The sequence below is a fragment of the Eulemur rufifrons genome, chromosome 21 (genome assembly GCF_041146395.1).
Source record: "Eulemur rufifrons isolate Redbay chromosome 21, OSU_ERuf_1, whole genome shotgun sequence".
Taxonomy (NCBI): domain Eukaryota; kingdom Metazoa; phylum Chordata; class Mammalia; order Primates; family Lemuridae; genus Eulemur; species Eulemur rufifrons.
Window position 1 is genome coordinate 21,690,404 of NC_091003.1, and position 16,953 is coordinate 21,707,356.

The window sequence follows — 16,953 nt, forward strand, 5'->3', positions numbered from 1 at the left end:
CAAGACAACTTCCACCTTAAGAAACTGAAGAACAGCAAATGAAACCCAAAGTAAGCAGAAGAAAGGAAATAATAAAGGTCAGAGCAGAGATTAATAAAATATATAATAACAGAGAAAATAAAACCAAAAACTTGTCCTCTGAGAAGATAAATATAAATTTGACAGATCTCTAGACAGATTAATCAGGAAAAAAGAGGGAACACACAAATTGCAATATAAGGAATGAGAGGAGACAACACTACAGATTCTACAGATATTAAAAATAACATGGCCGGGCACGGTGGCTCACGCCTGTAATCCTAACACTCTGGGAGGCTGAGGCGGGCGGATTATTTGAGCTCAGGAGTTCGAGACCAGCCTGAGCAAGAGCAAGACCCCGTCTCTACTAAAAATAGAAAGAAATAATATGGACAGATAAAAATATATATAGAAAAAATTAGCCAGGCATGGTGGTGCATGCCTGTAGTCCCAGCTACTTGGGAGGCTGAGGCAGGAGGATCGCTTAAGCCCAGGAGTCTGAGGTTGCTGTGAGCTAGGCTGACGCTATGGCACTCTAGCCCAGGCAACACAGTGAGACTTTGTCTCAAAAAAAAAAAAAAAAATAATATCATGAATCATTTTAAGTCACTAAATTCAACTCAGATGAAACAGACACAACCAAAGCTTGAAAGACACCAACCAATGCTCACTCAAGAAGAAACAGATAACCGAAATAGCCCTATATCAATTTAAAAAATTGGATCTGTAGTTAAAAACTTTGCTACAAAGAAAACTCTGGGCCCAGATAGCTTCACTGGGGAATTCTACCAAGGAGGCTGCAATACACTAAAACATTGCTGAAAGCAAGCAGCTTGATGAGAGTTTTTTGTTGTTGTTTTTAAGAGACAGGGTCTCTCTCTGTTGTGCCGGCTGGAGTACAGTGGCATAATCATAGCTCACTGTAACCTCCCACTCCTATGCTCCAGCAATCCTCCCACCTTGGCCTCCCAAAGTGTTGGGATTACAGGTGTGAGCCACCACACCCAGCCAAGAGAGCTTTTTGATATATTTATTTTGCTATATTTCCACTGCCCTGAACAACGCCTAACATGTAGTAGGCACTCAATAAATATTTGTTGAAAGAACCGCAAGTATAATTTTTACTAAATCAAGAGTTCTTGGCCTGGGATCCATGAAATTATGAAAGTATAGTGCTAACAAAATTCTCCAAGGATCCACATCCCAATATGAAGAATGTGCCATTATCCTAATTAATAAAATTTTAAAGATGTATTTTATACATACAGATGAGAAATACTTGTCTCTTCATTAATGCATTACAAAAAAAAAAAAAAAAACCAAAAAAACCACTTTTCAGAAAATTTAAAGAAATCCTTCCCTCCCTAACAGAATATTGGCTCTTGAATACTAAAGAACCTTTGTATCAATCAATCAAAACTGAACCCTATAGAATCGAGAATCCAGAAATAAATGTTCACATTTATGGTCTGTTATTTTTGACAAAAGTGCCAAGACAATTCAAGGGGAAGAACAGTTTTTTAAACAAACGGTGCTGGGACAAGTGGTTAACCATATGCAAAAAACAAAGTTTGACCTTTCCCTTTCACCTCATACAAAAAAGAACTCAAAATAGATCCTAGATCTAAATGTTTTTTACTTTTAATGCTTATTAAAACTGTAAAACACTTAGAGAAAAACAGAGAAGTGAATCTTTGTGACCTTGGGTTAGACAAAGCCTTCTTAGATATGACACAAAAAGGAAACAAAAGAAAATGGATAAACTGGACTTCATCAAAATTAAAAACTTTTACACCTCAAAAGACACCATCAACAAAGTAAAAAGATAATATGTAGAATGGGAGAAAAGATTTGCAAATCATTTATTTCACAACGGACTGAGATGTAGAATATATAAAGAACTCTTACAACTCAGTAATAAAACAACACCCCAATTAAAAAACGGTCAAAAGATCTGAATGGACATTTCTCCACAGAAGATACACAAATGGTCAGTAAGCACATAAAAGATGTTCAGCATCATTAGGCAGTAGGGAAAGGGAAATCAAAACCAGTGAAATACCACTTCACACCGACTAGGACAGCTAAAATCAAAGATAGATAGTAAGTGTTGGTGAGGATAAGGAGAAATTGAAACTCGTGTGTCTTGCTGGTAGAAACGTAAATTGGTGCAGCTGCTTTGGCAAATGGTTTAGCAGTTCCCCAAAGAGCTAAGCATAATTAATAACCTTATGACCCAGCAATTCCACCTCTAGGTATATACTCAATAGGGATTAAAACATATCCACACAAAAACCTGTAGACAAGTGTTTACAATAGCATTATTCTTAACAGCCAAAAGTGGAAACAGTCCAAATGTCTATCAACTGATGAACAAAATGCATTATATACACAGAATGAAATATTATTCGTCTGTAAGTAAGTGTTAAGCACTGACACACATTACACGGAAGAACATGAGAACTCAAAAATACGGTGGTAAGTGAAAGAAGCCAGTTACAAATGACCACGACTGATTCTGTTGACATGAAACGTCCGGGATAGGCAAATCTGTGGTGGTTGCCTAGAGCTGCAAAGTGTTGGGGTGGGAAATGGGGAGTGCTGCTAATGGGTATAGGGCTTGTGAGGTGATGAAAATATTCTCATATTGATTGTGATAATGGCTATACAACTCTGTGTGCATATACTAAAACCCACTGAATTGTCCAATGTAGCTTGGTGAATTGTATGGTATGTGAATTACAGCTCAATAAATTTGTCTAAAAAAACCCACACAACCAAATCCTAGACACTCACCCCCCAAGAGGTAACTTTAAAGATCTGTGGTAGGCCCACAAAGATATCAATGTCTTCATCACTGGAACCTATGAATACGTTTGTCTTAAGGCAAGAGTTTTTGCAGATGTGACTAAGTTAAGGATTTTAAGGAAAGGGAAATTATTCTGAATAGTCCCAGTGGATCCAATCTGATCCCGAGTCTGTAAAAGCAGGTAACCTAAGGTCACAATGATGCAACATGAGAAGGACTTGACCAGTTGTCATTGGATTTGCAGATGGAGGAAGGGGCCACAGGCCAAGGAACGTAGATTCCTCTATAAGCTGCAAACAGCAAGAAACAAATTCTGCCCCCCAGAAGCCTTCAGAAAGAAACACACTTCTGCTGACACTTTGATTTAGTCCAGTAAGACCTGTGTTAGACTTCTAACCCACAGAACTGTAAAATAATAAATCTGTGTTGTTTTATTATTTATTAATATTCTATTTCTCCCCTCTATTAGCCTCTTAGTTTTCCATTCTTTTACTACTGCTTTGTTACCAATATGTAATTTTAAATATTGTAGTAGCCACATTAAAAAAGATAGATAATATTAATTTATTTATATTAAAAATATGATCATTTCAACATGTAATCAGTATTTTTTTTTTTTTTTTTGAAAACAGGATCTTGCTCTGTCGCGCCCAGGCTAAAGTGCAGCACTGCGATCATAGCTCACTGAAGCCTTAACTCCTGGGCTCAAGCGATCCTCCTGCCTTGGTCTCCCAAAGTGCTGGGACAGCAGATGTGAGCCACCACGTCCAGTCATAATGAGTTTTTAAAAAATGAGATATTTTACATTTTTTTCCGTACTACGACGTCTTCAAAATCTGGTGTGTATATTACAATCACAATACATCTCAATTTAGAATAGCCACATTTTAAGTGTTTAATAACCACACACAGCCAATGGCCACTGTATCAGACAGTGCAGTCCTAGAGATTTATAGTATGAAACCCCTTGTTAAGAGTCTATGATAAATTAATAATTTCATAACTTTATGGACAATGCAAGGACCTTACAACATTTTAATTACATTTACTATTCCCTTCCCAACCTTTCAGGCCCTTTTGTCTTGTATTTCCAACCTATATATATATCTTTAAATAGGACATTTCTATTATACTACAGTCAATATTCATTTACATTTATATATTCCTTCCATTGTTCTTTATTCTCTCCTAAAATTTTATTTCCCTATGAGATTATTTTCTTTCTGGTAGAAGAACTTCCTTTAATTTTTCTTACAGAATAGGCCTGCTGGTGACAAATTCTGTTTTTTGTTGATATATTGAGAAATCGGGTGCCAATCTTACTCTTCTGAAACCAGTATCTTTTTTTTCCTAGCAATTTTAAGATTTTTTTCATTGTCTTCGATTTTTAGCACTTTTATATGACACTCCTATCCCTGCCTTTCCTCTCCTGCTGGTACTCCAATCCTGTATGTCCAAACCTTCTGTTGTGCCCCGTTTGTCTGTTACACTCTCTTATGTATTTTTCATCCTTTCATCTCCTGGTGTTTCACTGTGGGTAATTTTTACTGATGAATCCTCCTCCAATTCACAAATCTTTTCTGTGCCTAGTGTACTGTTAAACACATGTATTGGAGTTCCTAATTTGAGCTAGTGTATTTTTTAGTTCTAAAATTTCCATTGGATTCTATTTTATAGACTCCAATTTTGTGGTAAAATTCTCTCTCTTCATCTATTTTCTTGAACATATTAATCAGTTATTTTAAAGGCCTAAAAATTTCAATATCTAGATCACCTGAAGTTCTTTTCCTATTACTTGTTATTGCCCTTATTTTCATTTATTTGATTCTGTCTACTGGCATGCCCGGTATTTCTGATGGAATGCGGATGCCGTGTATCAGAGTGTAGGGGTCTGGATGATGTCATCTCCCTCCAGAGAGGTTTTAGGTCTCTTCCCGCAGGCAACTAAGATAAGGGCTGATCACCTCGATCCAATCAGTAAAAGTTTTGAAGCTGAATTCCAAGCTGTTAACTTGCGGTCAACCTTTATTTGTAAGGCACAGTTCTTTTGAGGTCTCAGCTGAAAACCTGGAGTGCTTCCCAGGGTCACTCCTCCTTGGCCAGCCTTGAAATCTAATTTTTATCTCCCTAGTACCGTGAGAACAAAAACTGCACTTAAGTTTTTAGTCTCTTGGTAATAGCTTTCTACTGAATTTATCTTTCTGCTGAATTTCTTTTTTAGCCCTACACATCTCAGGATTTGAAAGCTACCCTGACAGCAAAAGCAAAGTCAAATGTTGAGTTCACTATTTTTTGCGGGGGGGGGGGGGGGGGGGGGGCGGTGTGGTAGGGGGACAGGGTCTTGCTCTGTTGCCTGGGCTAGAGTGCCAGGGCATCATCACAGCTCACTGCAACCTCAAACTCCTGGGCTCAAGTCATCCTCCTGCCTCAGCCTCCTGAGTGACTAAGACTACAGGCATGCGCCACCACGTTCAGCTAATTTTTCTTTTTCTTTTTTTTTGTAAAGACAGGGTGTCTGACTCTTGCTCAGGTTGGTCTCAAACTCCTGGCCTCCCAGAGTGCTAGGATTACAGATGTGAGCCACCGCACCCTGCCAAGTTCACTACCCTTGAGGTTGTCTTTTCCCTGGGATCTTGGGATCCTCAAATCTTGGCTGCCTCAGAATCTCTCAATTCAAATTCTGGTCTCCCTACTTAGTGATTCTGAAACAAGCTCTGGACCACTGCTTTCTGTCTGGCCTCTACCCCATGCCAGGAGCTGGCAAATGCCCCAGGGGAAAAAAGCAAGGGTAGATATGGGGCTCAACTCTAATATGTTTTTCAGTTTGGCTCAGCCAAATTTGTCCTGGCTGCCTTGGTTAGTCCCCAGTGCCTTCGAAGATACTTATTTTTTTGTATTTTAAACAGCTTTTCTAGGCCGGGCGCGGTGGCTCACGCCTGTAATCCTAGCACTCTGGGAGGCCGAGGTGGGCGGATCGTTTGAGCTCAGGAGTTCGAGACCAGCCTGAGCAAGCGAGACCCCATCTCTACTAAAAATAGAAAGAAATTATATGGACAGCTAAAAATATATATAAAAAATATTAGCCGGGCATGGTGGTGCATGCCTGTAGTCCCAGCTACTCGGGAGGCTGAGACAGGAGGATCCCTTGAGCTCAGGAGTTTGAGGTTGCTGTGAGCTAGGCTGATGCCACGGCACTCACTCTAGCCTGGGCAACAGAGTGAGACTCTGTCTCAAAAAAAAAAAAACAAAAAAAAACAAACAGCTTTTCTAATAGTCTCAGCAGAGGTTTAGTCTGATATTCCATTATAACCATAAGCAGAAGTCCGTATTGAGTTTTAATTACTGATGTACAGTTTCCTGACCAGTCCCTAAGCTTCCTGAGAATAGGAACTACTCGTATTTCCTGATCTGTTTCGACACTCAGCACACTACCCGACACAGAGCTATTGTGTGTTTGATTAATTAACTTTTATATTAAGAAAAAAAGGCTACAATGCAGGTAAAGCAAAGCACATAAAAACATGACTTCTAAACCATTCCAGCCCATCAATTCTCCTAATTCACTAATCTTCACTAAGAAACGTCTAATCTTCTCTTCTTTGGCCCACACATTAATGAAGCACATCCCTCAATGAAACTGCATTCTCAATGCTTATCTGAGATTAAATTACCCCAGGCAGTACTAAAATCTTTTGTTCATTTATTAACACTATCTTGTTCTAGATTAAGTGATTTCATTATCCTTTAGATTTAACCAATGCATTTCTAGGTCTGGCATTTTATCAGAAAACAATGAGATTTTTCATCCAAAATGAAGCTCTCTCAAATTAACCTTTAGAGCCTTCTTGATTGTATTCAGTTACGTTTTCCCAGAACAAGAAAATAATGATACAACAAAAGCTCTTCAATGTAAAATTTAAAACCAAAGGTTTACTGAAAGTATAAATTATTTTCTCTATTACCTGGTTGGTTATGCTTGTATTATCAACCTTGCATCATCAATCTCTAAAGAATTAAAAGTAGTTGCTTCTGGAAAGCAGAAATTTCAGAGGTAAGGAAACAGGGATCTCTGCTTCTAACTGTAAGTTCTTAAGAATTACTGAGTTAACTCCATATTTAAATTAAAAACATAACAATGTACAAACTGAGGCATCAATTTAAAAAAAGCAAGCAAGCAAGCAAGAAAAGGAAGATCTAGCCCTTAAAGCTATATAGTAGTACTGAAAGCTGTTCATGTAACACCGCGGACTCAACACAGCCTTGAGGCAGCCATTTATACTGCGGGGTGACAGTCCTACATCTGCAAACCTGACAGCAAACCAGACGTCAAGGCCCTTTCAACGCTAATATTGTAGTGTTCTGAAACTTCAGTGACTAATAAGTGGCAGGGCACAATTTAAAAGAGAAAAATGTATTTGTTAGATAAAAGGTAAACTCAAAGGGCTTATTTTGTAATGGATGGTTAATGAAATTACAGTGATCAGCACAGTAATTTTAGGATGACTCTTAAGAGAGTTAACGGAAGATGATATGGGTATTAGGGAATCTATCTCCGTTGATTAGACAGCTTCTTCGACATAAAGCATGCACAGTCCAAGCACTAATGATCCATCTGGGGCCGGTGAAAGCAGTACGTGCTAAGTGTCACGTAACAGCTCCTGCTCTCCTGAGCTGGTCAAGTGGCACAACCTGCCCTTTCCTGCAGATAGTGAGTAGTCAGAGACCAAAAGACTGGACCCAAACTGCCAGCGCCAAAGGATGGTGTTCTCATCCACACAGCTAGACAGGGAGAGGGCTCTGGCACTTCCTATGTGGCTCTTGACCAATTAAGAGCTCTATAAGACATATCTTTCAGTTTAAAAAGATTATGCATTTCGGACTGTCCAATTTTAACTTATAGAATTTGAAACAAAAGAACCAGCCACTTTTAAAGGGCAAGAACAGACATCTGTCTCACAGGAAACAAAAGTTAAGCCTCCGCCTCCGGAAAGCCACACACACATATCGTACAGAAGTGTCCATAGGATGTGAGAAAGAGGGGAACTGGGTTTGCAGCACAGACCATCCAGTGTACAAAAAAGGTTTCCTTTATGTATGGTTAACCCCCCGCACGCATCACATTTCCTCCTGCACTCTGTGCCCTGCGTAAATGGAAAAAACTTAAAATTTTTCAGTGTAGTAATTAATTTGTATATATGTATTTTTTAACATAACACAATGCAAATTATCTTAAGATGATGGAATCAGAGAATTTAAATAGGAAGGAACCAAGAGAGATTAGTTAAATCATTGATTTAATGCTTGAATTATCTCCATTTAATCACTTGATGCATGACAAAGTTCCATAATTAAGGGGGAGGAACTTTATAGTTACCTAAAATTATTCAATTTAAGTAACAGTCAAGGAAAATTTAAAGCTTATGTTACTAGAAGATACCTAACAACATGGAAGAATATACAGACACAACTTATTTTATTACACTTCACAGATACTGTGTTTTTAACATGTTGAAGATCTATGGCAACCCTACATTGAGCAAGTCTATGGATGCCATTTTTCCAAGAGCATGTGCTCACTTTGTTAGCATTTTTTAACAACAAAATATTTTTTTTTTTTTTTTTTTTGAGACAGAGTCTCACTCTGTTGCCCAGGCTAGAGTGAGTGCCATGGCGTCAGCCTAGCTCACAGCAACCTCAAACTCCTGGGCTCAAGCGATCCTCCTGTCTCAGCCTCCCGAGTAGCTGGGACTACAGGCATGCACCACCATGCCCGGTTAATTTTTTCTATATATTTTTTAGCTGTCCATATAATTTCTTTCTATTTTTAGTAGAGATGGGGTCTCGCTCTTGCTCGGGCTGGTCTCGAATTCCTGAGCTCAAACGATCCGCCCACCTCGGCCTCCCAGAGTGCTAGGATTACAGGCGTGAGCCACCGCGCCCGGCCCCAAAATATTTTTAAATTAAGGGATATACATCTTTTTTAAGACAATGCTACGGCATATGTAACAGACTACAATATAGTGTAAATATAATTTTTTATGTATTGGGAAACCAAAACATTCATGTGACTCCCTTTAGTTCAGTATCCCTTATTGCAGGGGTCTGGAACCAAATCTGCAATATCTGAGCTTTGCCTATAACAATTAAAAATCTATTAAACACAGTATATTACAGGAACTGTGCCTGAATGCCTTTTTGACTGTTCCATTATACAAAAGAGGAAAGTCAGGCTTAAATAGGCTAAGTAACTTGCTCACAGTCATACAATAAGGGGCAGAGTTGACATTCAAACCTTACCTGACTGAAGTCCAAGGTCTTAATCACTACTCTATATGTGACTCTCAATAGCATGGTCTATCAGTCACCTGAGGTACTTGTCAAAAAATGCAGATTCTAGGGTCTCACTTTTATCTCCCAAATTGCAAACTTTTAGGGGTGGTTCTTAGGAATCTGTATACATACAAGTTTGAGAACCACTTCCCTAAAAATGAATTTCCAAAGTATCCCATTACATTCACTACAGGCATATTTTGGTTTGTGTTTCACTTTACTGTGCCTTGCAGATATTTTGTTTTTTACAAACTGAAGATTTGTGGCAATGCTGTGTTGAACACATCTATTTCCACCATTTTTCCAACAGTGTGTGCTCATTTCATGTCTCTGTGTCAAATTTTGGTAATTCTCACAATTTTTCAAACTTTTTCATTAATATATCTTTTACGGTGATGTGTTAGTGATCTTTGAGGATACTGTTATAATTGTTTTGGGATACCATAAACTGCACCCATGTAAGAGAGTGAACTTAATCTATCAGAGTTGCGCATATTCTGACTGTTGGACGGATTGGCCGTTCCATCTCTCTCCCTCTCCTTAGGCCTCCCTGTTCCCTGAGACACAATGATATTGAAATTAGGCCAATTAATAAGCTTACAATGGGGTCTAAGTGTTCAAATGAAAGGAACCATCGCATGTATCTCACTTTAAATCAAAAGCTAGAGAAGATTAAGCTTAGTGAGAAAGGCATGTTGAAACTTGAGATAGGCCAGATGCTAGGCGTCTTGTGCCAAACAAGTAGCCAAGTTCTGAATGCAAAGGAAAAGTTCTTTTTCACTTTTGAGACAGGATCTTACTCTGTCGCACAGATTAGAATGCAGTGGTATCATCATAGCTCACAGCGACCTCAAATTCCTGGGCTCAAGTGATCCTCCCACCTGAGTCTCCTGAGTAGTTGGGACTATAGGCAGGCGCCACCATGCCTAGCTCATTTTTTTTTTTTTTTTGTAGAGACAGGGTCTTGCCATGTTGCCCAGGCTGGTCTCAACTCTTGGCCTCAAACAATCCTACCTTTGCCTCCCAAAGTGCTGGGACTACAGGCATGAGCCACCATGCCTGGCCTAAAAAATTCTTTTCTTTTTCTTTTTTTTTTTAATTAAGGGACAGAGTCTTGCTCTGTCACCCAAGCTGAAGTGCAGTGGTGCTATCATAGCTCACTGCAGCCTAGAACTCCTGGGCTCAAGAGTTCCCGCCTCAGCCTCCCAAGCTATGACTGCAAGTTATCCAGATGTAGCTAAAAATCACTGATGAAAGTGGCTACACTACACAACAGATTTTCAATGTAGACCAAACAGCTTTATATTGGAAGATGCCATCTAGGACTTTCATAGCTACAGAGAAGTCAATGCCTGGCTTCTTGTTAGGGGCTAATGCAGCTGTGACTTTAAGTTGAAGCTAATGCTCATTCAACATTCCGAAAATCCCAGGGCCCTTAAGAATTATGCTAAATCAGCCAGGCACGGTGGCTCGCGCCTGTAATCCTAGCACTCTGGGAGGCCGAGGAGGGAGGATCCCTTGAGTTTAGGAGTTCGAAACCAGCCTGAGCAAGAGCAAGACCTCATCTCTATTTAAAATGTAAAAAAAAAAAAAAACAAAAAAAAAAAACAGAATTATGCTACATCTTTTCTGCCTCTGCTCTAGAAACGGAACAAGCCTAGATGACAGCACATCTGTTTATAGCATGGTTTACTGAATATTTTAAGCCCACTGTTGAGACCTACTGCTCAGAAAAAAAGATTCCTTTCAAAATATTACTGCTCTGGTCACCCAAGAGCTCTGGTGATGTACAAGGAGATGAATATTGTTTTCATGGCTGCTAACACAACATCCATTCTGCAGCTTATGGATCAAGGAGTATAATTTTGACTTTCAAGTCTTATTATTTAGGAAATACATTTTGTAAGGCTATAGCTGCCACAGATAGTGATTCCTCCGATGGATGTGGGCAAAGTAAATTGAAAACCTTCTGAAAAGAATTCAACATTCCATATGCCAGTAAGAACATTTGTGATTTATGGGAAGAGGCTGAAATACCAATATTAACAGGAGTTTGGAAGAAGTTGATTCCAACATTCATGGATGACTTTGACTTCAGTGGAGGAAATAACTGTAGATGTGGTAGAAATAACAAGAGAATGAGAATTAAAAGTGGAGCCTGAAGATGTGACTAAATTGCTGCAACATCATGACAAAATTTGAATGGATGAGGAGTTGCTTCTTATGGATGGGCAAAGAAAGTAGTTTTTTAAGATGGAATCTACTCCTGGTGGACATGCTGTGAATAGTGTTGAAATGACAACAAAGAACTTAGAATATTACATAAACTTAGTTGAAAAAGCAGCAGCAGGGTCTGAGAGGATTGACTTTGATGCTAGATGCTGGGTAGACAAAGACAGATCCTTCTACACAGTCTGTAAAGGAAGACAGACATGCAAACTGGTAACTTCAATAACCTGTAGGATTTTTTTTTTCTTTGACAGAGTCTCGCTCTATTGTCTGGGCTAGAGTGCCATGGCGTCAGCCTAGCTCACAGCAACCTCAAACTCCTGGGCTCAAGAGATCCTTCTACCTCAGCCTCCCAAGTAGCTGGTACTACAGGCATGAGCCACCATGCCTGGCTAATTTTTTCTATATATATTTTTAGTTGTCCAGCTAATTTCTTTCTATTTTTTTAGTAGAGACGGGGTCTCACTCTTGCTCAGGCTGATCTCAAACTCCTGACCTCAAGTGATCCTCCCGCCTCAGCCTCCCTGACTGCTAGGATTACAGGCATGAGCCACTGTGTCTGGCTGATCCTACAGGATTTTGGACCAAAAGGAAAGCAGATTACAGACAAGAAGATCCCCAAATATGCCTAAAATATAGAAAACACTTTAAACTGGACTGAGTTTAAATCAAGGAAGAACCCAGCTCCACAGGCTCCATGGGGAAGGAGGACAACGTATGAGGGACGAAAGTCTGCAGGGAGGAGTGGAAGGCAAAGACAATTCTGCAGACAACGACTTCTAAGCTGAAGAAGAACAGACACTCCCCAGATGGGAGATGGAAGAGGGGCAGTAAGAAGACAGGGCCGCTGGGTGCCAGGGTGAGACCGGGGATTTCACACAAATTTTTGAGGAGGAGTCAGGGCTCCTCAAGCCAAAGATCTTGGACTTTAGCCAAATGGCAAAGGGGAAACACATGAAGCAGTTTAAAGAGAAATAAGAAGATCATAATTTCAAAGACAGTTGGCAGCAGGCTAGAAGATGGACAAGAGGATGGGAAAATTACATGTCCATGCAAAAACTTGTACCCAAATGTTCCCAACAAGCTGGGACAGTGGTGCATGCCTGTAGTCCTAGCTACTCGGGAGGCTGAGGTAGGAGGATCACTTGAGCCCAGGAGTTCAAGGCCAGCCTGGGCAACATAGAGAGACCCCATCTCAAAAAAAAAAAAAAAAAAGAAAAAAAAGGAAAAAAAAAAAAGGTTTTTAATAGTAATATATATAACAGCCCCCCAAAAGTGAAACTAGCCCAAATGCCATTTTCAACAGAAGTATGGATAAAGAAGATGTGGTATATCCATACAATGGAATAGTATATGGCCATAAAAAGGAATGACATACTAATGCATGCTGTGGCATAGATGAACCTTAAAAATATAATGCTCGGAAGAATCTCTAACTAAAATTAAATGTGAGTAGGCCGGGCGCGGTGGCTCACGCCTGTAATCCTAGCATTCTGGGAGGCCGAGGCGGGTGGATCGCTCAAGGTCAGGAGTTCGAGACCAGCCTGAGCAAGAGCGAGACCCTGTCTCTACTAAAAATAGAAAGAAATTATCTGGCCAACTAAAATATATATAGAAAAAAAAAAAAATTAGCCAGGCATGGTGGCACATGCCTGTAGTCCCAGCTACTCGGGAGGCTGAGGCAGAAGGATCGCTTAAGCCCAGGAGTTTGAGGTTGCTGTGAGCTAGGCTGATGCCACAGCACTCACTCTAGCCCGGGCAACAAAGCGAGACTCCATCTCAAAAAAAAAAAAAAAAAAAAAAATTAAATGTGAGGACACTGAGAATCTAAACTGCATTTTTTGGCAGTATAATGGCTGTATTTTAGGAGTTTCCATTTTGTGTAGAATAAGAGCTTCTTTTCCAAAGTGATATTTAACACCACTTAAAATAAAACCTGAATAAAATACTGAGAGACAGACAGATAGACAATGCAGGAAAGGCCAGAGTATGAAAACAGCTCAGATGTAAAATGACGAGGGCACAAAGCACAGTGAGACAGAAAAATGCTATGAAAATCAACTCACCTAAAAGATATGATAAACACAATAATTAAACTATTCATTTTAAGTAAAATATATATATTTCCACTCTCAGCAGATGATACTGCAACTAAAGCACTTAACCCGAACTTAAGGAAGTGCTGTAATAGCTGAATAAAGTACTAGGAAGACAGGCTACTGTGGAAAGGCAGCAAACTTCTTCCATCCAGGTGATGCTCAGTCAAGGTCAGGCTGGACTTTGAGGATGCGTTCCTAAAATCTGGTCTAGGGTCCATCAGTTCTGATGTGACATGCGGAGCAAGCTGTGACACTGGGCACTTGGTCTGGCAACTACTCAGGTGGGGCCAAAGAACCGCGTGATTACCTGATAGCCTTCGGTCTTCTTCTGACACCACTTCAGCAAGGCATTCCTCTTTGACCCTCCGTATTCTCTTGCCAGTGCCGAGAGAGGGTCCTTCCTTTCTTCCCTGGTGAGTGACAACACAGAACCTAAAGTTGACATATGTTTTATTTGAGCACCAAAGAACAGCATTAGTGCGCATTTTTGAACAGGACAAGTGCGCATTCTACGGCCATCCAATGGCACACATACCACTCCATTCATTTGATTTTTAGTTTGTGGCCCCACAGACCCACTGCTGTCAGCGGTCTCTGCTATCTGAACGGAGGGACTCTACCCATCACCCCCATGGAAAGTGGCAAAGACTCAGCACGTAGTACATTTAGGATTCATGGAAATTCCAGGGTGCTCACAAGAGGGAAAACCACCTGACATGGCATCAGCTGAGGTTGCCGTGGCTGCCTTTCATTTGCTACCTTACCCTTCCATAATCTTTATGCCTTGGTTTATTTTACTCCTTTTTGTTCCCAAACTTTTATGTCCTTTATCATCTCATCACTTTTAAAATCAGTTCTAATAAACACCCAGGGCAAGGTTATGCAAGGTGGAGGATCCTAAGATAGTTCTTGCCTTCAAGAAGAAACTTACAACGGGGGGAAGCAGATTAGACAGACACGAGACAGGAATAAACGTTAAAAGGTTTACAACTTCCATAAAATGTCTCAGGTGTATTTAGTGCTAAGTTGTACACTCTTTATTGACTGTAAATAGTTAGAATTTTGCCTTGCACAAAAGATGGAATTTTTCTGTAAACTCACTCATTCAATGTCCCCTTACAGAGCACCACTGTGCAAGTTCTAGGCAATGGTCCCAGACCCTTTAAGGAACTTCAGAGTTTACTGTATGACAGACACATTATAGAAGCTTGGGGAGAAAAAAAAAAAAAAAAATCAATGGCTATACATAACCTTTTTTTTTTTTGAGACAGAGTCTTGCTCTGTCGCTGGGGCTAGAGTGCCGTGGCGTCAGCCTAGCTCACAGCAACCTCAAACTCCTGGACTCAAGTGATCCTCCTGCCTCAGCTGCCCCAGTAGTTGGGACTATAGGTGTGCACCACCATGTCTGGCTAATTTTTCTATTTTTAGTAGAGACTACAGGCATGCACCACCATGCCCGGCTAATTTTTTCCTATATAATTTTAACTGTCCAGCTAATTTCTTTCTATTTTTAGTAGAGACGGGGTCTCACTCTTGCTCAGGTTGGTCTCGAACTCCTGAGCTCAAGCAATCCTCCTGCCTCAGCCTCCCAGAGTGCTAGGATTACAGGCGTGAGCCCCTGCGGCGGCCTACGTAACTTATTCTTAAAAATTTTATGTCAGGTACTGTATGGCGCTGTCAACTGCCTTGTAGGCAGAATAAATTTATATCCTGCCCCAGACCAGACACTGAATCAAAAAAGGTTTTGCAATCACCGGGGCAGGGGAGGCTTACAAACCTACTCATTCTGCACCAGGTCCTTCCTTTAGGTAGCTACTTTGGAAGCAGAACACAATACTGAGGAATACTCAGAGAAAGAGAGTGTTCTGTAATATAACCTGTTGTTTGACAAATAGCCTGTTCTTAAAAGATTGGTCTGTTTCTCAGTGATTATAAGCAAAGCAGAGACTCTAGCTCCAGACACCACTAACTCAGCAGCCTGGTAAATGTCCTAGAGGTTGGAGGTTCGTATGTCATGAGCAGCCTAGTACTCCTCAGCACATTTTTCCTGTCAGTATTCACCCTTCAGATTACGCTATGAAATCAAAGAGGACACCTTTAGAACAGAAGCTTTTCCAACTGAGAGGTACACTGAAATAGTACCAATTTTTATTTATCGTAGAATCAAAAGCAAAATAACATATTTTGTTCAAAATGCAGTTAGACTGCTACCTTGAAGAAATACATTTTTGTTTTTGTGTGCCAGCCCCCCCAGATTCCTGCTTTGGTTTAAAGCTGCTGGGTCCCCAGTCCCTGGGCCATGGCCTGGTACCAGTCTGTGGCCTGTAGGCCGCACATCACTGCCTGAGCTCTGCCTCCCCCTGCTCCCCCGACACCCGTTCCATGGCAAAATTGTCTTCCAGGAAACCAGTCCCTGATGCCAACAAGATTGGGGACTGCTGGTTTAAAGGATTCAAAAATGTCTGTTATAACATCACTAAATATAGGAAAAGAGAATGAAGATAAAGTTATGTAAATGAATGCAAAAAGGCAAGCCCAGAACAAAAACCAAACTCTGTCATGCTTAACATGAAAGTCACTACTACAATAAATGTGAACAGTTTACTCTGGCTCATACAGGGTCTGTTTTGTTACAGAGACAGTTTAAAAAGCACCAAAGTAGAGCAAACTCTGTGGATACAATGAGATGCTGCAGAAAAGAGCCCCCAGGTCTAGAAGGTCATTTCTTATAACATCTTGGTTCTGAGAGGAGGAACTGAGGCCAGGAGACGCCTCCTGGAAGAGCACGGGTCCTGGTGGGGGAGCCAGGAGAACTGGAGCCCTGTCTCCCAAGCCAGTGCCCTCTGCACACGCACCATGCAGGAGCCCACCACGGAGGACAGCCCTGCACAGCCAGGCTGGCCTGAGCTCCCCACCTGCTCCAACGGTGCACAGCTACGTGACCACTAGTCTAAGAGGGTGGCCCCCTTGGAGGTAGGGCTTTAAAAGTAAGTCCATAATTTGAGTTTGAGAGGCCAGATATTCCATTTATACTCAAAGGTATAAATCAATATACGGCTAAATTTCTGCAACTCATTCCTATTCCTCCTTCAGTTCTTCTTAATATTGGCTATAACTTTTCCTCATCCCTGCAGTCCTGAAAACAGCCTTTGTACTTTCCATCACGTTACTACCCTTGCCAATAACGCCCCTCCCCACCCACAACCCTCAAGGCCCCACTCGAATTCCACCCTCCTAGGATGCTTCCCTAACACTCCACTCTTACCCCAGGATTCAAATTTCACAATACTTAACTTTTGCACTCAACCATTCTCTAATTTAAAAAAAAAAAACAAAACAAAAAACAAAACTACAGCTACTTCGGCAAAGGAGTTATTTCTTTTATTACTTTGTCAGCATCTTCTATACCATTTACCCAATTCTGGACACAGAAAAGAAGATCAGTAATCACTTAACCAAAATGAAGGA

General features: G+C 40.6%; 1 protein-coding gene across 1 annotated transcript in view; it reads right to left on the bottom strand.

The window, feature by feature from the left end:
* The window catches only part of SPECC1L (sperm antigen with calponin homology and coiled-coil domains 1 like), a 142,559-nt gene that overhangs the window by 26,328 nt on the left and 99,278 nt on the right, over positions 1-16,953 (bottom strand). Inside the window, exon 13 of the mRNA XM_069496798.1 lies at positions 13,793-13,895. Within this exon, the coding sequence (XP_069352899.1) occupies positions 13,793-13,895 (103 nt within the window). The remainder of the gene's footprint in view (positions 1-13,792; positions 13,896-16,953) is intronic.